This window comes from Danio rerio, chromosome 6 (assembly GCF_049306965.1).
Source record: "Danio rerio strain Tuebingen ecotype United States chromosome 6, GRCz12tu, whole genome shotgun sequence".
Classification (NCBI taxonomy): domain Eukaryota; kingdom Metazoa; phylum Chordata; class Actinopteri; order Cypriniformes; family Danionidae; genus Danio; species Danio rerio.
Genome location: NC_133181.1, coordinates 19,834,138 through 19,858,509, shown reverse-complemented (window position 1 = coordinate 19,858,509; position 24,372 = coordinate 19,834,138). Strand labels below are relative to the sequence as shown.

Below are 24,372 nucleotides of genomic sequence, written 5' to 3'. Positions count from 1 at the left end.
CACCTTGTGGTCTGTGTGGCTCCTAGTGCCCCAGTATAGGGATGAGAACATCTGTGAGCACCATCATTTAAATGAAAAGTTAAACTAAGGTCCTGACTCTTTGTGGTCATTAAAAATCTCAGGATGCCCCTCATAAAGGGTAGGGATGCAACCCTGGTATCCTCGCCAAATTTGCCCAATGGTCTCTGTCAATCATGGCCTCCTAACCATTACCATATTATAATTTGCTTCATCACTCTCTATTTTTCAATTTAAATAGTGATTTGGCAATTGAAAACCACATTTTCAGCATTTGTGTTTTTCCATTTTAAAAATACAACCAAATTCTAAATCACTTCATATGCGCTCAATGTCAAATGGTAAAAACAAAACTTTATGAATTCATGACCTCAAGGCTAGATGATTGTAGTGCATTACTAAGTGGTTGCTCTGCAGACTCACTCACTCACTTACTCACTTTCCTTCGGCTTAGTCCCTGGTTTATCAGGGGTCGCCACAGTGGAATGACTCACACAGCAATTTCTCTAGTACATGTTTTACCGCCAGATGCCCTTCCTACTGCAACACATTTCTACCAGTACACTAAGTATGCCTCCTGAAATGTGCTAGGAAAGCTGTTCCAGAGTTTAAGTGCCAGATACGAGAAGGATCATTTACCTATAGTCAATTGTGATATTCTAGGAATAATCAATTGTCCAGAATTAATTGAGCATATTGGTCATGAGGAACTGTAATACACCAGGTGCTTCCTTAAATACGGGGGAGTTAAGTCATTCAGAGTTTTGTAGATAGTCAATAAAATGATATACGATGTTTAATAGTGAGCCAAAGCTATGTTGGGAAAAACTGAGAAATATGGTCATATTACTTAGTTCTGTAGCTGCAATCTGATCCAGCTGAAGTTTGTTAATTAGGCATACAGGTAAACCATCTAGTAACACACTACAACAGTCTAACTGAAAGGTCATGAATACATGAATAAACTTTTTGTATCAGATATTGATAGCATATGTCAAAGTTTGGCAACATTTTTAAGATGAAAAAATTGAGTTTTACAGATGTTTTCGAGCATGCACCTTTTATTTAAAGTCATACCACATCATCTCAATTGGATTCAGGTTAGTACTTTGACTAGACCACTCCAAGTTATTACTTAGTTTCTTCTTCAGCCATTCAGTAGTGGTTGCTGGTGTTTCTTTGATCATTGTCTAGCTCTAGAACCCAATTTTGCTTCAGTTAGATGTCACTAACAGATGGCGAGACACTATCTTGCAAAATACTTTGTTGCACGACAGAATTCATGGTTCCATTTATCACAGCAAGTCTTTCAGTGAAGCAGCAAAACAACCCCAGACCAACAAGCTGTCACCACCACCACATTTTACTGTTTGTGTGATGTTCTTTTTTCTGAAATACAGTGTTACTTTTATGTCACTGATAATGGGACCCACACCTTTCAAAAAACTTTTGTACATCAGAGTACAGAGTAATTTCCCAAAAGTCTTGGAGATCATCAAGATGTTTTCTGGCAAAACTGGGATAAGCCTTTATGTTTGCCTGCATGGTCCTTTATGTAGCATCAGCACAGATTTTAATACTTACTGACTCATTATTAAAATCCTGCCTTGTTTATTCAACATGTACTATAGAAACAACATGAATGAAACAACATGCATTTCTAAACAACTCAAGTAAAAGAAGCACAATTTAATTATAATAAAAAAGTTAATTTCAAGTAAAGCTACTTTTCACCACTGCATTTATCACAGCAAAAGCAGCCATGTTACAAAATATTTTCCACTCAGGCAACAGGATGAAGGATATTTGTTCTGTGGGAAATGTAATGGCATTGCATGCCATCTAGCAACATCCATCAACTGACAGAGACAATCGGGGCTATAATTTCTACTTAGGAATGCAATGAACTATACAAGGGAGCCAGAATATCCAGAACTGTTGACATACTGTATAAATATCTGTGAATGTAAGATTTGGTAGCAGTTGTTTATTTTCTGAAACCGTGTATATACTCTGGACACAAAATGTAAGTGCACATATTGCGTCTACACTACAAAGGCCATCACAGCAAAGCTACAAATATCAGACTGATCAAACAAGAGTCATCAATCTCATCACAATCGTTAGACATACTGTAACTGAACTAGTGAATTGACACCTCATATTACCTTGGTATTACAATACAACACATGCTTTAGATGCATCCGGTGATGTAGGTGAAACAATACTTTAAAATACACACATGGACAGTCACAGACACGCACACACCATAGACATAATGATGTTTCTTGTGTAAACAATATCAGGAAACATCTACAATTTTACATTAAAAAAAAATAATAATTCTGTGAAAAATGTTTTATAAAGAATAACGATTATTCCCTTACTATATGAGATCAAAGAATGTCCCAACAAGGTTAAAATTTACTGGTATTGCTATACTAAGTCACAGTGTTGGTGTGTGTCTGTGTGCGTGTGCCTTGATGTGAAGACCAATTATAGCATCAAAATAACATTATTTTTAATTCAAATTCTAAGATGTAATGGAAAATGAATAATCAAGTTGCAATTTATATGTCACAAATCTGTGTCTGTTGAATTCCATTCACCTAAGTTGGAGTTTTAACCAGCATAGTCATTCAGATAAACCAATCAAACCATGTCATGATACAAAAAGCATGAAAAAAAATGCATTTACACTTTACATGTCTTAAAAGTAGCTTACTTTTTTTCTATGGAAAAGAAAGAGCCGTGGACTTTCTTACAGATGGAATCAGTGTTGTTTGTTATCAGTTATTGTACCTAATTATCTATGTATATTCAACAAACTTAATATTTCATGAATATAATATAATATAAGATCCCTATTACAGTCTGTTCGTCTATAATCATATTAGTAGTTGTTATCAAAAGTGATGATGACTGTAGGAGACAGCTTGTTGCCATGTGACAGCAAACTATTAGCCTACTTCTGAGGCTTCCAGACAGAGGGAATCTGTCCTTGGTGCTGAAGCTGCAAACCTGCTTACAACGACAGAACTCCCCCTGACAGCCATCTAAATTCTATTTTCGGTGCTCCTACCTTGCAAAATTCCATATAGACTTATATGTATAAAGCATACATAGCCTGTAAAAAGCCTTAATAATATGTAAGTAGCTAGTACAATGAATTAATATCATTTTTTGCATGACAGCATTACGTAAAAATGCTTTCATCTCAACATGCGTTGACCTGTTATATTTAGTTTCTCACAATTTGCGTCGACTGACAAAAAAACATACAAAATTTCCAGATAAATGTGATTAAAGTGAGAAAATGAACAAGAAAATTTGGATAGCAAAAAAAGTTCAGCTTTTTAAGGAATGTTATAGAATTTTAGGAGGGGCCATTATACACAACAGTTTTGTTAGTTCCACTTACCTGCGCTGAGACTTGTCGGTGTTGCGCGCGTTCTTCACTTCGTCGTCGATTAAGCACAAAAGACGCAAATGTTTAACAAACCTATCTCATCACAGAGCAGCTCCTAGGCATAAGAACCACTTAAAACCCTTCACACATGTTTACGGCGAAATGCGCCGCGCATTATTCCGAGCTCTGTGGAAGTCCCTCTCTCTCTCTCTTTCTGCGCGTCACGGACTGACAACGCCACAAGAGGCTATTTGTATGCGTACTGTGCCACTGCTCTTGTGTTATTGGCTTTAGGTAGATGATGTAGATTGCTGTGTCATGATTTGTTTTGTTATGGATGATCATGTTGCTTTTGGGGTAATGTGTTATGGATGTTACGGCTTCGCAGAGCATTTGCGCCATATTTTTTTGGTCCACTCACCGAATTGGTTTTCTGACTGACAAATTTACAACTTATTTTTTATTGTTCAGTTATTTTGATGGTGCACTTTAGAAACTGTTCACTACAAGTAACTTACATCAACTGTCTCGCAGAGCATTTGTAAGAGGTTGAAGTTATGGCTATGAAAATACGTTGACATGTACACAATTATTTATAGCGCAGTAGAATGTCTGTTCTGTTGAAAAACCATGTAAATGGTTATTTCAACCCAAATTTGAGTAATATATGAACAAACCCAACAGTTGGATTATAAATTTAATTAAATAATTTAATCCCGAGGTTAGGTTGGTCATACTTTTTCCACACACCCCTTTCAGTCAACAGAACTTTAAAAGGTAACCATAAAAAAACTACATTTTGACATTAATATTTAGGGTCTGGTAAGTCTGAGATTAAGCCAGTGTGAGAAGTGGCAGATCATTTAAATGATCTCACCATATGTCAACTAAAAAAGATGAAAAGGGCTTATCCATGTTATTCCCTTTCAGTGTTGCTGGTTTGTTGGCAGTTCAAACCACACTTTTATCAATGTTGATGCTTGGATTTTTAGTATAATATTGAGTACTCTAGAGAGATGAGTGTAATGTCTCACTATTAATAATTGGATTACTGGAAAGAGAAAGACCTAAACCCATAGGCTTTTAATGCATAGTGTTCACAACAGTATTTTTTCTGTAAATCTGTCTGAGGGAAAAAAAAAATCCTGTTGCACTAGACTAAATGTGCTGATAAGAGTACTGACAGTGTCCTGAGCTGTAGGATGAAATATTAAGAATATCCATTTTATGCTGCTTTCCACTCTCCGAACATGAAAATTTTATCTGTACCCAGCTCTAATGCATGAGACAAGATAACAGATCACCACAGTCAGTGGCAGCTTCATTTTCAAGAAGGGATACATGCGCAGACCAACTGTCACTTTTCCCCTTCTTTATTTGCAACATCGTACATTAGGTATAAATGACAACATGGAAAAAGCATAGATTCTGTTAAGACAACAAAGGTTGGAAAACACACCGCTACAAATTACAACATTTTTACTAGATTTACTGATTTATGTATAAGAACAGCGATGCTGCTTTGGGTTTCATTCAGGGACATGCTATTTGAAAGACAGAAAGAGAGCAAAATAAGGCATTCTGTTGATTCTGTCCACCAAATGAAGAATGAAAAGCATGGATATAAAACAGGTGAAAAACCTAAACATGAAAAAAAAGAAAGGATAGCATGATGGTGTAAAAATCTACGACCAACACAAATATTGAAAAAAGAAGGGGTAAAAAGAAGAACAACATTCTTGTCTTCCTCTTAGACAAGCACAAAAGTACAGAAACACAAATAAATAAATCACTGTTTATTGGGGAACATAACTAGACTTTTCTTATAATTTGGGTGTCAAAAACAATTAAGATTGAATAATTAATAGATGACAAAGGGAGCAGACTACATAAAATGAACATTCTGTCATAATCTATCAACCCACGTGACTTTATTTCTTCAGTGGAACAGAAAAAGAAGAAATTCTGACTTCTGAGTGTCTGGAAGTCAGTCATTTCCAAGCATCTTCAAAATATCTTCTTTCGTGCTCCACAGAAGAACATGAGACTAAAACAACATGACCACAAGATTAAAAATTTGGAGTGAGCTAACAATTCAATGAATGCTAAATACATGAAGCAAAGAAACAAGCAACACATTATCAGTTGAATGATTATTTTGTTCATATAATCAATCGTTCATTCAGCAGCACAGGAATAGCAAAAGGAGTGGATAAGGCATGTGGATCATTTTACAGTAAAGGAAACTCAAAGCATGCCACATTAAACTCTTTCTTTTTTTTTTTTTGAATAGCTATGCAACGTTCTTTACAACAGCTAAGGTAGTGCACATGATTGAATGGCAAATACACACAGCATGAGATGCTTTACTGCAGTCTCAGGAGCAGTATTAGCATTCAGAGTAAACAGTACAGCTACATGAGACTAGTGCACAAAATACTGGATTGAATACTGGCAATCTTCATTGTGGCTACACAGTGCAACACTGTTCCTGCTGGGTTCAGCACGGCACTGATGTAAAGCAGGTTTTTGGAGACACCCAACAAAAGAAAGAAAAATAGATGGGATTTTGCATAAGAGTTCAACAAAGATAGTTTACTGTAGCACTAGAGGGTTCCTACCGCAGTAAATGCATCTTTAAAATGCTAAAACTCACAACAATCACAGAAACAAAAAAGACAAGTGAGTTGATCTAAATAAAGATGGTGCCAATTCTCAAACACCTAAAGTTTTGTGGCAAAAAACGACATTAAACTGGCACATACATTAGATCTAGAACAAAACTCATAGCATGTGATTAAAAATTAAATCAATCTGATGATTTTGCTCTAATTTTAAAATGTACTAAATAATTTCTGTTACTTATTAAGTCTAAGATCAGTAAAAGATGGGAAGGACATTTCAACTCTATCACAAACTTCAATATAAATATTAAAATGAAACTCAGTGTTAGACTACTGAGAATTTCATATATTTAAATATATCTGCCTTGTTCATATTCCATGCTGTATTAATCTTATAAAGTCGATTTCCGTAACAAAACATTCTTCATAAATACACACAATTCTTTTTCAAGCAGATCCTTTTTTTTTTTGTACCCAAACATGCAAGCACAGGCAGGTTGTCAGCCCACATTAGAACAGCAGCCAGTCAGCTCACACTTCAAAATCATGGAATACAATCTGGTCACACAGAACAGCCAAAAGCAAAGGTGTTTTGACAAGGGTAAAACATACAAAATAAGAACTGAATGGCGAAAGCACATTTGTAAATGACTTCATTATGCAAACGACAAGATCATTTCCATGGCAAGGCGTACAGTACACACCAATGATGACAAGAATTACACAAATATCTACCTGAATATATTAGCTGACTGTGTAATGACGAGCTTACCACAAAGAATACACATTTAAAAGGAACAATGAGCATAAAAGTGGACTATAAAGGTCACCAAAAACATGTAAACTGGCTAATAATTGTCCTTCAATTTTATGATAATGCAAATCCACTTTCATTCTGATCCCTCAGTTGTAAATTTGCCACAATGACACAGAAATATCACCTTTGTAATGCAACTTGTAATGTTGGTAGTAAACTGTTCAGCCTTTATTAAGTATTACCAAAATGTTGAAGCAGCAAGAGGGGAAATGTGACTCAGTGATGTTACATTTTGACAATCATTTATGTTTAATCCAAACATAATGATGTAAAGGTTATTCTGCAGGTACTGTGTTTATTTTCACCTCTATGCTAATTAAGAATTGGCTTAATTATAGCTGGATTTAAATACAGACTCTTCAATCTCTCAGCATTTATAAAGCAAAACACACATACAAAAAGATTTCTCATGTTCCCAGGTTGTTGTCCAGATAATCTTTTAAAAACACTTGTGAATTAAAGGGATAATGAGGTAATACATTTATATTATTGTTTTTTTTTTTAAGTGTAACTTTGTTTACGCTAAAATAAAACTTTTTTATATGCACCAACATATACTATTTGAAAATAACCTAATTTCATAAACTTTCATCAACATATCACTCATTCAAAGCTTTGTATGCTTGTGGATTGTGGCAATTCTTGGCACAGATTATTATTATTATTATTATTATTATTTTTTTAACCATAGAACAAAAAAATACAAATTGTTAAACTGGAGTGCCAAGTTGTCATGTCATACCTGAAATATGTGCAAATATTAGACTGAGAGATGTTCAGTATTTTATTTTAAAACAGTATTATTATTTTAAAACATTTAACGACATATCCAATGAGAAACACTGGACTCCACTGGAGTGCTAAAACTGACACCACATATACTTCTGTAAATGGTTCAATTGGTTTAGTGCTAAGGGGAAGACAGAAACCCCACCGGCTTTGGCGATAAGAAATCCTGAATGGGAAGACTGTCTTAGGAAGCGCACAACTCTGTGTCTGATATGGGATTAATGGTGAAATCATATGTCGGCCACAAGTGGCTTGAAATAAGATGGCCTCCTAGTCTTTAAAAATCAGTGTGGACAAAAATCACGCAGCCAGTTTAAGAAGTAAACAGCCCTTCCTAACTAGAGGTTAAGTATAAGTCTGATTTAAAAAAAGAATCTCTCAATCTCTTTTCAACCACTAAGGTAAACTCTTCGACTGGCCTACACTGAAATGACGTGAAAAATGGGACAAAAAATGATTTTAACCAAAAATAAAACATAGTTTGAGATAATTGTGGTTTTGGTTTAAAGTTTTTGACACAAAAGGGTAAAGGTATGGGTAGAGTTTTGGGGTAGTAGGTAGATTCACATTCATTCGCTGTTTCTTTCCCCTTTTTTATTCAGTGTTGACAAGGGAGGGATGGACAAATTGAGGATTGACGAAGGTAAATCCATCGAAATCAGCCTGGTCGATGTTGGCAATAACCAGCTCGTCAGGAGGGGTCAGTTGTGGCTGTGTGCGAGTGAAGAACTTGTCAAAGTTTTCTGCCCCCTTTCCACACTATAAAACAAAAAAGAAAATGAAATAATATTGTTTGACAAATCTGTAACATACAATAGGATTACACACAGAAAATATAATTTTTTTAAGCACAGATCACATAGATAAAAGCTGGCAATTTAGATATTGCACAATAGACCCTTTTCACATTTTCAGATTTCTCAGTAGCAGAAGGGAAAACTTAGAGCCCAGTGAATGGGAGGGCACAACAAATAATCTTTTTCTTATTTGCTCAAATAATAAAAGAAAAAAAAACCCCTCAATTATTTTGTATAGATGCTTAGAAAAAGGACTGATGACCGAAGCCAAAGGAGAGAACAACATCAAATTTATTTTCCTGCACCATAGATGCTGCATTAGAAACAACTCGCACAAGCGGTAATTTGTTTTTTGTAATGTGAAGCAAAGATAATATAATGCACACATAAATACATATAAATGTTCATACCTTAAAAAAAAAATCTAAATATTAAAAAGCCTCTATTATGGGTTTTTGAAAATGATCTTCAATGCAGTATGTAACAGAGCTCTAAGTGAAGTGAAATAACCAGCTAAGGCTTAAATTTTAAAGTGCACAGTGTTCAAAACTATTGATTCATCTATAAAAGAGTAGACTCGTAGTAGTTTGAATGAATCGATCCGGTAATGAGTCTTTAGCCATGTTGACGTGACGTCGATACCGAACTCAAGCCCCGCCCATGCAGACCCAGGAAAATTTAAACACCCGGCCCCACCCACAAACACTATAGCAGATCCCGAATGAATCATGTCTCGAAGATGCTGTGCTCTGAAGTGTGAGGGTTAGCGTTATTTTCTCTACCCAAACATGTGAAGAGGCTTTGAAGAGTCAGTAGTTGAAGTTGATTTTTGTAAAAATACCTCAGCATTGTAGCCCCAGCTTTGTGCTGTGTTCTCGTCATTTTTCTGACAAGTGCTTTAGCAATCTACACTCTTACAACGGGGGATTCCTAGGCCGTTTGTTAAAGGAAGGACTAGAAAAGACTACTGATGTATGGGACTTTGTCAGAGCTTGATATGAACTTTACAGTACACAGTTCATGGACCAGTTTCTTTTTCCATTTCACAAGTGTAAGTAAGTGTGATTAAAATGGTTGCCCCCTTGTTTTCTCTAGCTAGCAAATTATGTATTTAATTGTGTTTTGTTACTTGTAACCACTTGTAGTGTATCTGGTTAACTCTTTATAATCTTATATCATGTCTAAACCACATTTAAAACGTGATTCGTGCCGCTTTGTTGACAGATTTAAACTAGTTTGTGAGCTCGCAATCTACTGCCGTTTGTCGTTGCCACCGTCAGCGGTTCTTACATACATGTGGCGGTCAAGTTTCAAAATAGTTCAGCTTTTGCCACTGTGTGGATTAATATTGAATGTGTGTCACTGTTTTTATTTATGGTTATGAATAGAGCAATATGCTGGTGTTAAACTGCATTGCTTTAATGCACTCCAGAACTGGGTTCATACATTCTATCTGCACTCTACGTTACCTCAAAATTGTTAATAACTGTGGTGGGTGTTTCTCTCTGTTTCGCTCTGAACGCAGTTGACCAATCACAACAGACTGGTCATCGGACCAATCAGCGCAGATTAGCTTTGCGCTAAAGAGGGGTTTGGGAACAAATGAATCGCTGAACGAATGGGATTATTAGGTCAAAATAAATGCATATTATAAGACAATGGAAGTGCTGTTTGACCTTGCATGCATATCAGCCTGTTGTTGGAGACCCCCCAAAACTAACAATACCCTATTTAATGCATAATAGGGGCTCTTTAAAAACTTTCAAGGATTTAGATGCTGATGACTGCTAAACACATCATAACAGGCTTGTAAAAAGGGTCCATATACTTACTGATTTGTCTGTGGTTGGAAAAAAGATACTTTTAAGTGTTTAGTATGTAGGAAATATGCAATGTTATATTTATTCTTCTGTTCCCAATTGCTTCATGTCCAATGCACAGATTAACACTCCTCAGATTTCAGATTATATGCCCTACTTCCTCTTCATCTGGATGATGCATTGCTCAACTGGTTTGGAGGACACAGCTGTGGAAGCCAAACATGACAGTACCTTTGCCCATGATTAGTTAAACTAAGTGTGAATGTAATATGAAATAGTATTTATTTGTTAGATTCTTTAGAATCAATGGGGAGCTTTCATTCCTTCTGTTTTCTATGATAATATCGCAAATTTGACTCTCTAAATACCTGACACATAACCTAGTTAGTTAGTCATTACATTAATACCTGACACTTAATTGCTATTTAGTTCATTCCCTTATACAATGTACAGCGGGGAAAATAAGTACTGAACAAGTAATATTTCTAAAGTAGCTGATGACATGGAATTCAACCTAATTTTGGTAAAAAACCAAACAATACAAACATACCTGTAAAAAAAAAAATCTGAAAAACGAGTTGTGTTATAACAATGAAATGACACAATAAAAGAAATGTATTCAAATGTATTTACTACTTTATATAAAAGTTTTTTTTTAAGATTAAAGATGCCTCTCATATGGAGAATGAAGTCACATGAATAGTTCAGGTGTGAGTTTTCAACAAAGTGTAAAAATCCTGATGGTTCTGTGGGTCTCGTCTTCCAAATCTGATCTTTAATTTGTATTTTATATTAGATTTAAGTCAGGTGATTGGCTGGGGCCTTCTAGAGCTTGATTTTCTTTCTCTGAAACCATTTGAGAGTTTCCTTGGCTGTGTTTGGGATCAATGTCGTGACGGAATGTCCACCCTGGTTTCATCTTCATCATCCGGGTAATGTAGATGATGGACTGAATCAACTAATAATAATATACAGTGATGAAGGGCAGTATACTATTATATTTCATTTTATTATGCAAAACTTAATATATGGATTTCTTTGGATGGTACCAACATCTGAGAAAAAATCTAAATCAACAGCACGTTTAGCAATATGTATTTTGAAAAAAAAAATGACGATGTGTTCAATACTTATTTTCCCAGCTCTATGTATTCAGTGCTACTTAATGGGTTAGTTCACCAAAAAAATTAAATAGTCAATAATTATTATTTTCTCATGTCGTTCCAACCGCCTGAGACCTTCATTCATCCTTGGAAAACAAACTACGCTTTTTTAGAGGATATCTGAGAACTCCCTGATCCCCCATAATGTTGATAGCAACAGTTCAACATCCAGAAAAATACCCAAAACAATCCATGTACTGTATTTTTTGTAGTTCAATACAACTATTATCAATCTATTAAGATAATATTATCATATTATCAATGAGAATGCTTTATGAGCGCATATAAGAAAAATAACTTTACTCAACATTTCTCTTCCACCGTGTCAGTATAGGGAGCAAGTTCACGAGAGCTCTTTATGGTCTTTTACGTTTTGTCACGCTGCTGGTGACATACCTCAGATGTCCCGGTGCTTTGTTTCAAACAGAAGAAGTCATGCGTAGCCATCTGGGGTATAGATTTGTTCACAGTGCTCATGAATGTATACTGACACTGAGGAGAAGTAATTGTTGAATGAGGTCATCTTTTTTGTTTTAGCTGTGCACAAAAGAATTCTCATGCTTTAATAATATTGTACAATTGTACAATATTGTACAAAATAATACAATTTTGCATTGGCTGCATGTTTTATATGATTAAAAGCTAAAAATGAATCAGTTCATCATAAAATGTTATGGTATTTGTTTTGTTTTGGAGATTAAACTAAGTCTAACGGATGTTGAGCTACACGAGAGTGAATGAGACATTTTTCATTAATGGTCAAATATCTCTTCAACAAGAAATGTTCCAAATATTGGAGAAAATGTAGAGCAGCAGGTCACACAATAACCATCTGATGAATGTGTACATTTATAAAATGATTACAATTTAAAAAGTTAATATATGTAACTATTAACAATTTATTATAATTCTTACTTGGCATATCATGTAATTAATATCTTTAACCAAATTGCACGCCCAATTTGCATACTTGTACACACACATGAACAGTCCTACGAAGGACAGAAGGATAAGGATATGGAGTTTCCTTTTGCGAAGCTGCCAGATTCTATATGACGTACAGCTCAAGATGTGCCTTAAAATAGAAGTCACCCCTCCCCCTCTCATTGTATGATATCTGAAAGGAGATGAATGGTGACTCCAGCACTGGTCACATGTAAATGACTGTGTCATGCTCTCTTATAAAGCAGAATTTCCCATCCCATCTCAATGATAGGAAACTGAGGCAGAAACTAGTTCAGTTCTTGACCACCTCAACAAATATACATAATGAAAACAGATCATTTATTTAAACCTACAACTGCCATAATCACACATTAACAAAGACTGCAGTTTTTCAACACAGAGATCCATGTAGGGCACTGCCAATGTCAGTAGTGGAACTAATGATCAGCTAAATGGTTTAAATGATGGCTGTACTGAATTAAGCCTGTTTAACCCCCACCATTAGTGTGTAATAGACACACAGGGTCTGTATATGGCCTACTTTTGACCATGAGAAGAGGCTGCAGTTCAGCTTCAGGATGTCCTGAGGGGACATCAGGGAGTTTTTTTGAAAACAAACAAACACAAAATATTAAAAGTGACAGGTGATGTCCATAACACATGCACTTAAAAACAGAGGAACAAAAACTAGAACATTGCAACACAACACAAGCACACACATAAATACTCAAGATGTTCCAAGCCCTCACTTATTTTCTGTTTTGTCCCCAGTGATGTGACAGAATGCTCTATTCGATGATGTATGTGTTTGATAGCATGTGTGCTTGTGAAGGGGAAACAACTACAGCATGACCCACTTTAGAAGTCATATATATGTATGCAGACTGCTTTCGCAGCTTATCCATCCATCTCTCTCCCTCTCTTTCTCATACAACACACACACACACACACACATCCATAACAAGGACAATCTAAGCTATTTAATATGACAAATGGCTCTATCTCAGTCCTTTTAATATCTTGGCAAAATATTATCACTTCCTCCACAGGCGTTGCCTCAGAAAAGCTATTCCAATTCATAACACGTTTCACCAAATAACAGTGGAAAAAGAATTACTGAATTATCAGAGCAAATATCAAGAGGCACAGAATACCAACGAGCATTCATCAGGACAGGCATATGATTATGATTAATGTGTGTCAGGATGATTTTCAGTGCACCTCTTTCTCTTTCCACAAGTCCCGTGACAACATCCTAGATTATTACAGTTTATAATTTTATTATTAAATTCAATAATTGTATTTCAGGTAATGTTAATTCAGTGTTTAATATTTAGAGTTATTTAAAGGATTTAGTTATTTAGAGCAGAGGTCTTCTGATCCTGGTCCTGAGGCACCTAAAGCAGCAAATTAGGCTTTTTAAGATCATTTGCTAATTTACTGTATGTGCAGATGTGCTGAAGCAGGTTGGAAATAAACTTTTCATGTCCGCAGGAGCAGGGCTGAAATCCCAGAATTAGAGACTTATTTCAGTGTTGTGATTTACCATAATGGTTTTATCCCTTGGCAAATTTTAAACTAAAAAATTGCAATTGCAAAAGGAAAGGTAATGAATTTTAGGCAAACAAAATAACTCATTCTGCTTGTTTGTTTTATTTATTTGTTTATTTTTTAGCTTATCTTTAAAAAATTTACTTCAAAAATTTAAATTACTGCCACAAACAGCATGTTCTGAAGTACAGTACACGTTGTTGGATTGTTTACTGTCATTTATGAGCCTGGACTCAAGTATTTTTTCATTATGTCTCGAGTTTCATGGGTGTATTTTTAGTAAAAGCCAAAAATACATTATATGTATTGATTTGTCTTTTGTCTAAAATCAATAGAATGATATAGATACATGAAGACTCCATACAAATACAAAAAATACTTTTGATTAGTATTGTGCATTGCTAAGAACCTAATTTGAACAACTTTAAAAGGCAATGTTCTCTATTTGTAGATATTTTAACACTCAGATTCTCATGAATCTCAGTCAAATACTGTCCTAGCAAAACATTCATCAATGGGTAGCTTTTTAATTCAGCTTTTAGATGAAGAATAAACCTGATTTTGTGGTCCGGGGTCACATTTATTATTTCAACTCATTTACCCATAGCAGCAAAGAAATCAGTCTAAAATGTGTTTGCAGTTAATATCTAACTTCCACATTGCAAAATAAGATGAATAATGCACATGCAGCTGCTGTGTTGAGCACCGAGCAGACACAAAAGCTGCAGTATTTTAACAGGTGCAACCTTGTGACTGCATTTGAATTAAAGGATTTTCAGTTGACAAGAGGGAAATCAATAACATGATACTAACAAAAAGATTAACCATAACTATAGGCAAAACATTTGAAACATATATAGAAAACTATAAAAATCTACAGTATATGTATTGAACATTTTACATATGATAAATAGACAATCTAATTTAAAATGAGAAAAAAAAACTACTTTGATATTCCATGACATGGACATTTTTAAAATTTATTTCCCTAACTTGTTTGGAACAGTCCTTTTAAATTCCATAATATTCCAAAAATTGAACAGTGAGAACACTGAAAATTCCTTAATACCGAAACATGGTCACCTTAATTTTTCCAAATCTTGAAGGCAGCACACACTTAAGGTCTTGACTATATGTTTAAACATTTTTAGTTTCCACATTTAATTTAAAGACAAGTATTGGCCTTGCAATACAAACAACTAGATTTGTTATTACACCACAAATTTCAATGTAACATTCCTTTGCATTGATGGAAATAGTTATATTATTTAGTACATTAAGCGAGCAATTTGACTTCAAAAATCTACGTTTCTACATCTGCATCTCCTGTTTTTTCTTATTTTCTATAGTTAGAGGTTATGAGACATGTACAGTGCGTCCTAAATCACATTCTTCCCTATATAGTATGTGAACAACAGTATCCAAGTAGCCAAGTAGTATGTTTGAATTGACAGCATTTGAAATAAAAGCTGACGAGAAACACCCAGATGACTGACTACTTCCAGCAAGATTCTGAAGTGCACATCCAGTGGACACTATGTCATCAGGCCACGTGACAGAATTTCTAAAGTAAAGCAATGCAGCTAACATGGCCATGATGACCTGGCAGATGTAGTACATCCAAATTCCATACCTAATGTTCATACTATAAAGAATGTACTTTTCTAATGGTCAAAGTAAATTCAATTACAATCGTAGTATACCTACTTGAGAAATATGTGATTGCGAACACAATATTTTGATGGAGCACAGTGTACTTCATCTAATTTCAACTCAACACAACTTAACTATATGCATTACTGACTATTATACTGTAATATATAATATATGGCAACAAGCTGAACCAACTGGTTAAATGAAGACATCTAGACTTCTCCTAGTGTTTCTCAACTACGTTTCTGGAGGACCACCAACTCTGCAAATTTTCCATGGCTGCGTCTGAAGCCGCCTACTACTCAGTAGGTACTGCATTTGAATTTAAACGTACTACTCGGCCGTTAGAAAAGTACGTTCTATACAGTATGAATGTGAAAAGTATGAATGCAATTTGTACGTACTACATCCGCTATTTTGTCAGGGTCACATGACCCACCTAAGTCAGTTGTGTCGCTTTACTTCCATTCATGAAGGGCATCATGGGATAGCGCAGCGTGCATGGGATGCACACTCCAGAATCTCGCCTGAAGTAGCAAGTCATCCGGGTACTTCTTGCATACTGTTTTTGGAATTCAGACATACTACTTGGCTAGCATACTGATTTTAGCATACTATATAGTATGGAAATATGCGTTTTCGGACGCAGCCCATGTTTCCTTAACTAAACACACCTGATTCAGATCATCAGCTCATTAGCAGAGACTGAGAGGTCTGTATTGGGTGTGACAGACAAAGGAGAGATCTAAAACATGCAGTGTTGGTGGGCCTCCAGGAACATGGTTGAAAAACACTGATTTAATGGACAATTTAGTTTAAACAGCTGGGTTAAAATGTGTATTTTACATTTAATTTACAGGGCCCTATCAAACACAATAAGGTGCAACGAGGTACAAGACGTGCTTGCCTCGGGTTTGCTCCAACGTGTTGCTATTTTCAGACCATTGCAACCTTAATTTTCCCATTTTCCTCCACATTGTTTAAGTAGCAAATTAATTTGTGCCACTTTGTGGACTCCTGGGTCTTCCAGTCTAGAAAAAAGGCGTGTTATGGCACATTGTTGGTGCGTTGCTATTTTGAGGAACTAAAATAGACTGTGCAATTGACCAGATGTAAGCAGGTCTAAAGTCCAGCGAACAGTGCGTTAGTTGTGCGCCTCATTTACACGTTGCTCGAAACACAGAGGATATATAGCAATACGCAAACATCTGTACAAATGAAAAAGAATTAAAGGAATAAATATAAAATAAAATAAATATAAAAACCACTACGAATACCACTACCACTCCATGCCTTCTTCATCTCGGGGGGCTTTTTTTAGTTATTCACGACATCTTGCTTTTGTGTATTGTATATTGTATTATTGTACTATTGTTTTATTTATTTATTATATGCATATTTATTTATATTTTTTATTAAAAACAAGACTAGATTTGTCCACTTGTCACATTTGAGACCATATGGGGCATAGAACGTGTTTGAATATAACTCACTTTCCCTGGAAGGGGAACTTCAGTGCTATAAGTGGATTTTATCCACGTATGGGGATTTCGTTCAGAAAGCCAATTGTCTGAAAGAGTATGTAAATGGGCCAATTAAATGCCAAACGTATTGGCAGCGTCAGCTTGCTCACCTGATGCTTGTTGCAATTAATTTAGCATAAAAGCACAGCAAAAGCAAGAAGATGCAACCTTTTCACTTTAGAGACTTCTACAGCCTTTTGAGAGAGTCGATGAGGGTTCCTCCAGCTGATATCCAGCAATTTTAAGCGAACGAGAGCGGTCTCCTGGTCCAGAGTGTGTACACGCGGCAGCAGACGTCGAGCTGGGCTTCTCCCTTGCCTGGCGTTCTATGGGTCCATTCCTACAGAGTGGTGCGTTCAAAGTTGCAAATTTTACTAAGAGAGCTAAAACAGTTGTGCAGCATGTCCTTTTCAGGATGACGCTCCGACCGTGAGTTTCTGGATGCTGTGCTTTCCTGTCCTCGGATGATGGGCACGAGCACTGCGTTGCATGTCTGAGGGTCCAGCATGTTGATGCGGTGCTCGCGGGCAGTTCATGTCATCATTATGATGTCATGTTTGTTGCGCAGTTAAGATCGCGGCTAGCCCTTGCAAAAGGGCAAACCACCACAGCTGTCCCCTGCACTGCAGCGAGCTATTGCGCAGAGCTGAGGGTTCCAGTGGGAGGTTATCGGTTGCCTTTGGGCCCGCGGACCTCCCACTCCTCCAATTGCTCCATCCAAGCTTTGAGCAGAGAAAGCGATCCGTCTAACCAGATGGTAGCCCTTACGTTCGATGACACTGGGGACCAGACATCCACTGCTGCATCGGAGGGTGGGCTTTCATTGTTCGACGAGGATCCAGACCCGCTAGCCCCTTTCGGGCAGGTGAGCGATGTCAAAACGGATCCTGAAACGGACATGTTAGTCGTGCTTTCCCGGGCTGCTTCGGCCGTGGGGTTAGAGATGGTTTATCCCCCAGCTTTGCGGCTGGACCGACTAGATGGGTGCTACGTAGAGGACAAGAGGGCCAAGCCTTCGAAGCCTCTCGTCCCCTTCTTCCTGGAGGTGCACAGTAGGCTCACGCAGTCTTGGAGGGCACCTTTTTCTGTCCATGCTGTGTGTCCCTCCGCCCTCCCCACTCTTGACGGTGGAGCAGCCAGGGGCTATGAGGCAATTCCTTAGGTCGAGTCAATCTTTGCGGTCAATCTTTGTCTGAGTAGCGCCTCTTCTTGGCATGGTCCGCCTCGTCTCCCGTCAAAAGCCTGTAGGTAATCTGCCTCTCTCGGTGCCAGAGCTTACAAGGCTGCGGGCCATGCTGCTTCCGCCTTGTATGCTATGGTGACCTACCAGCGATATCAAGCGCAGGCGCTGGCCCAGCTGCACGAGGGTGGAACTGACCCCCTGAAGCTTGCTTCGCAAGCTCCGCACCGCAATCGACTATGCTCTTCAGACCACTAAGTCTGCTGCGTGTGCAATGGGGAGGACAATGTCCACATTAGTGGTTCAGGAGTGCCACATCTGTCTAAACCTGGCTGATATGCGTAGAGTCAACAAAGTCCGTTTTCTTGACTCCCCCATATCCCAGGCTGGCCTGTTTGATGTGATGGGTAATGTCATCTATTAGCAGGACCATAAGCCTGCTCAGCCCGCCGAGCCATCCACATCTCGTAGCCCGCCTACGAGAGCTGCCCCGCCCGCGTTTCCGGCGAAGGGGGCGCATCAAGCACCTCAAAAGCAGGCAGCCCCCCCTGCCCAAGGCAGCGTTAAGTACAGTAATGGACCGCGAAGCGTACCTGAGACAGGTCATCCGAGAAGAGGGAATTTGCTCTTTCCCCGCTGGAGGGCCGGGCCCTCGGCTACGTGATTCAATTCGCAAAACAACCCCCAAGTTCACAGGTGTGTATTACACTGGGGTCAGCCCCCTGTCCACCCCTGTCTTGCGAGAGGAGATTGCTGTCCTCCAGGCAAAGGATGCAATCAAGCCGGTACCTCCAGCCGAGATGGAGAGCGGGTTTTACAGCTCATAAAAATAAGTAAGGGCCAGGGAATCACATTGGAAATCTGTACCTCTCTATAATGCAGGTGCGCTCACGCTATGTCTGGCTATTCTCTCATCGGAGGCGAAGGTAAGGTGCAGTCATCATGGCGTTTTCCAGACATTTCCCCATACGTGGATTAAATCCGTTTATTGCATTGAAGTTCCCCATCTGAAGGGCAACGCTCTGGTTACTAAAGTAACCCTCGGGGAACGGAAATGCTATATTGCATCGCCATAATGATTGTTCCTTAGATGTAGATATCAGTCTCTTCAGCTTAAAAAGGTTGCTGCATCTTGCTTTCGCTGTGCTTTTCATTATTAATTTGGGACTTAATTGGCTTGTTTACATACTCAGACAATTGGCTTTCAGAACCAAATCCCCATATGTGGATAAAATCCACTTATAGCATTGAAGTTCCCCGAGGGTTACTTTAGTAACCAGAGTGTTTTTTTGAGCACACTTTATTATTACTTTTCATTCATTAGTTTGCTGGAAATTAGAACTGAATTTAGAAATAGTTTATAAACAAATCTTTGCGCTTAACAAAATAAATTAATTATGTAGATTAATGGATATCTGTGCATACAACACCGTTTCCTTATCCACGAAAGAGATGATCTGTTTATCTGTTTTCTCACTAGTGAAGCGTTCAGTTTTTCACACTTACAAAGTCTGTTATATAAATAGCAAATGTGCCAAGGTGGGACGCACCTAACTCTTAAAGGCAATAGGAGATGAGACTCTTGATTGTTTAACACAACCATAACTCACTAAGAGAACAAGCACAACCCTGTTAGACCATGTGCCGCAGCGCAAAGCGTATTTTTCCGTCCTTAAAACAGCAAAAGTGGATTCGGACATGCCCTTGATGCTTTTGCTCCTTGCACTTTAGACTTTGCGCCTAGATTGTTGAAATAGAGCCCAAAATTTTAACCAAGGATTAAGGTTTGTCCATATTTCGGTTAAAACAACCCAGCATTTTTTAGTGTACCAATTTCAGAATCATTTTATAGGTACATTGGTCCATTACTGCTAGTTGCATACAAAGCCTTAAAGATTGTATACTATATAATATATCACATTGATTGGGCTTTCTTTCTTTCTTTTTTTTACTGTACATGATACCACTGGGCAACAATTTTCAATAAACTGAAATAAATGCAACATGCTGACAACTGTATTCACACAACGAGTGAGATAACGTTTGACTAATCATCAAATAATACATGACTTTTCACATTAAAAGCACTTTCATCTGTTCACATGGATACATATAAAATAAAACTGAATAGTCCTGCAAGAATTGTCTTACCACTTTGGGTTTGAATGGAGGCTGTACTTCTCTGTTTGCCAGGCGATCCCAGTCAATGCGACGGAAGAAAGCATGTTCCCTAATATCTCTCTCACCCTCTTGACCACAGCCCAGGCGTTTTGAAGGGTGTTTGGTCATCAGCTGAGACACAAGACGAATTGTAATCATTACAATCGTTTCATGAACTTTTATTAAAGTGAGAAACAACATGACAAGTTGCATGGACAGTTCACACAAATGTTTTGGATATAATATAACTTTGAGCTGACTATTAAAATGCTGTACAGCAGAGGTGTCCACACTCGGTCCTGGAGGGCCGGTGTCCTGGAAATATTAGCTAGCTCCAACCCTAATCAAAAACACCTGAACCAGCTAATTAAGCTCTTACTAGATATACTAGAAACTTCCAGGCAGGTGTGTTAAAGCAGGTTGGAGCTTAACTCAGCAGGACACCAGCCCTTCAGGACCGACTTTGGACACCCCTGCTGTACAGTATGTGATTCAACCAACAACTAACCCTGTTTTTAAAAGAGATTAAATGGTGACTTAAATTTGTCTGGAAAACTGGCTTCAGGAAAATGTGTAATTCATTATCACCCTATGGTCGTGGACTTTTCTGGGTCAGCTTCTGACAGCCACTATATATCTATTAGTAAGTGGCACAGCTTACAAGACATAAATTCTCACACAAAGACGCACACACACACTCCAATAATGCCCAGAAATGAAAACAGATGAACTTACACTGACCGAAAGACAGAAGGTGAGAGATAACTATATAAAAGTCAGACAATGTGATGATGCAGATCATTATTTATGTTGTGTCTTGCTTCCACTGACATTTCTAAAAGCACCTTGAGTTGTAATGACAAATTCAATATGTGGAAATTAAACATTTATCTTTCACCTTGATGAAAGTTCTTTCTAAAATGTTACTCCAATTTTATGTTATTTTGTTCTTTAAAAACATAAATAAAAAAAAAAAAGACTTCAAAGCAAAATCAGCCATGTAGTTCATTGGTGTCTGGAATCTGCATCGATGGATTGCTCTTCAGTGTTTGGACTCTCAGTAGTGATTATCAAATAACACTGAACTAAGCTAAACTGAACTGAACTTAAACACTGAAAACTGGACTACACTATTTTAATTTACTATGATCTTCTATGTGAAGCTGCTTTGACACAATCTACATTGTAAAAGCGCTATAGAAATAAAGGTGAATTGAGATTGAATTGAATCTTGGCTAGTTTATGCATGCAATCACTTTATCATAACACTGTCACAGTATCAGTATTTTGTCAGTGATGTTTACAGATATGCATCATACAGTAAAAATATATGTAGAATTGTGAAGACACAAAAAAGGGAGTTGATATCTACAGTATATAGACAAAAGAGCCAAAAGTACTGAATCTTGAAATGTCTTTGTTGATGTCATTTAATAAAGATGTTGAAAATAATAAACACTACCGGATGGTGTATCACAGTGGTTAAGTGAGAAAAAAAGAGATCTGTTTTTCTTGCATTCTAAACATCTGGCAAGGTAAAATAATTAAAGTTTTAGTCTTTAGTCATACTGACACTGAATTTAATAACAACAGGCTGGATCCATGGCAAAAGGAAGCCTAAACCCTGATAAGACTGTTATTAAAAATGAAACCAGGGGTTCATGAGCTTTTTATCTAAATTGGATCAGCTCCTCCAGTGAATTTCTGATGGGCTCTGCGAAGATGTGTGCAATATAATTGATTAAAAGTAGTACCAGAAATACAAGGAACAATTTTCCTTTTCTCTACATTTTAGTAATTTTCATTGAACATTCTTTAGGGCAGTGGTTCCCAATTCCACTGCTTTGAACATATACTGTATTGATTTCAAATATTAGCAGATTTTGTTAAAATGATCTTTGATTCATAAGAACATCTGCAGAACTGTTCCGAAGCTTAAGATTCAAGATATCTGTAAAAAGAATAAAGTATCTGGTGAATTTTGTGCTGGCTTAGACTGAAAACTCACCCCTTTGCAGATGGACACTGCTTCTTTGGACAAGGTTTTAGAGTAGGAGACATTGTGTTCCATAATAGACTGGAAAAGTTCATCTTCATCCTCACCATCAAATGGAGGCTAAGAATAGAAAAAAAGCTCAGTTAGTATCATATTAAAGTAAATTATTACAAACTACAAAGTCTGATAATAAATCTGTGTTTTAAAACTCGTGCAAATGTGACATTATAGAATTTACTAGAAGCATGCTATCTTAAAATACCACGGGAAAGACAATCATTATGCCTGGACAAAGTAACCCTATCATAGTTTTTATATGTAAAACCTTACACTGACCTGCCACTTTATTAGGTACTCCTGTTTACTCGTAAATATAAATATCTAATCATCTAAATCACATGGCAGTAAATCAACACTTGCAGACAAGAGGAGCATCTCAATCAGCTCCCTTGTTCAGTTGTCAGGTCTCAGTTGCAAAAATTGTTCTTATTTATTGTATTACGCTTTCTTCCTGAAAAGTCTCACAATATATAATAAAAATCATGTGTTGATGCTCACTATACAGTATAGTATGTCCTCTTAACTTCATCTTCATTAAAATATACCATGAACCGGAAGCTGTGACCACTATTTTATTAGGATTGTGACGCAGTTCCTAGCTGAATGGATGTAGTAAAGTAGGCATTACATTCAGAAAGATGGATAAAAGGGTTTGGGGAGAGTTATAACAACAGCCTCCTCCTTCACATCATTTCTGTTTGTTAAAACTGATTGTTAGTGCAGCATTGTTAAATGTGCAAGCCATGCCCAATTTCTAAAAAAAAACAAAAAAAAAAAACTGAAAGTGCATTTTCAGATTTTAATTAAAGATTAGAAGGACAAACAATGTTTTTTAATGACATGGACAGATCAATTGGTCACCACAAAACTAGCAATGTGAGCTAACAAAAATGGTTAGTTTTGATTTCTCGCGGACTTTAAGCTCTTTTTTTAAATAACCTGTTTTTGTTTATCAGGCATAAATTAATAGATTTAGACAGAACTATCTTGAAACATTAAGGCCCATCGTACAGTGCATTCGGACATGTATTCATAGTGCTTCACTTTTTCCAAATTTTTTTATGTTACAGCTTAAATCCAAAATAGATTAAATTCATGGATTTCCTCAAAATCCTACACACAATACAGCATAATGACAATTATTTAAATCTTTAAAAAATTTTTTTTTGAAATGATTGCAAATTTATTAAAAATAAAAAAGCTGAAAAAAAATAACATGTACATAAGTATTCACAGCCTATGCTCAATACTTTGCTGTTGCACCTTTGGCAGCAATTACAGCCTCAATACTTTTTGAATATGATGCCACAAGCTTGGCACACCTGTCTTTGGGAATTTTTGCCCATTACTATTTGCAGTACCTCTCAAGCTCTATCGGTTGGATCGGACGCGATAGTGTACAGCCATTTTCAGATCTCTCCAGAGATGTTCAATAGGATTTAGGTCTAGGCTCTGGCTTGGCCACTCAAGGACATTCACTGAGTTGTTGTGAAGCCACTCCATTAATATTTTGGCAGTGTGCTTTGGGTCACTGTCCTGCTGGAAAAGGTCAAGAGCACTCTGAAGCAGTTATTCATTCAGGATTGTCTCTCTCTGTACATTGCTGCGTTCATCTCTCCCTCTATCCTGACTAGTCTTCCAGTTCCTGCTGTTGAAAAAAAACATTCCCACAGCAGGATGCTGCCACCACCATGCTTCACTGTAGGATGGTCTTAGCTTGGTGATGAGCAGTGCCTGGTTTTCTCCAAAGAGTTTAATTTTAGTCTCATCATGTCAGGGTGACATGATGGGGAAAAGGAAGCTTATCTCTTTTCATCAATTTATTCAAACAAGCAGTTAATTAATAAACAGGAGAAGCAGGTAAGTG

The 24,372-nt window shown here is 37.1% G+C and overlaps 2 protein-coding genes across 3 annotated transcripts in view; both read right to left on the bottom strand.

The window, feature by feature from the left end:
- The window catches only part of cacng5a (calcium channel, voltage-dependent, gamma subunit 5a), a 63,241-nt gene extending 59,581 nt beyond the window's left edge, over positions 1–3,660 (bottom strand). Inside the window, 1 exon segment of the mRNA NM_001326562.1 lies at positions 3,440–3,660. The gene's annotated coding sequence lies outside the window, so the exon portion shown is untranslated.
- Positions 3,661–4,786: 1,126 nt separating this feature from the next.
- Positions 4,787–24,372, bottom strand: part of prkcaa (protein kinase C, alpha, a) — a 177,822-nt gene continuing 158,236 nt past the window's right edge. The window contains exons 16-18 of one of the 2 annotated variants that reach the window (XM_021476862.3): positions 22,458–22,565; positions 20,441–20,581; positions 4,787–8,416 (exon numbers count right to left, since the gene is read on the bottom strand). In XM_021476862.3, the coding sequence (XP_021332537.1) occupies positions 8,252–8,416; positions 20,441–20,581; positions 22,458–22,565 (414 nt within the window). In that variant the 3' untranslated portion in view covers positions 4,787–8,251. 2 annotated transcript variants of the gene reach the window in all.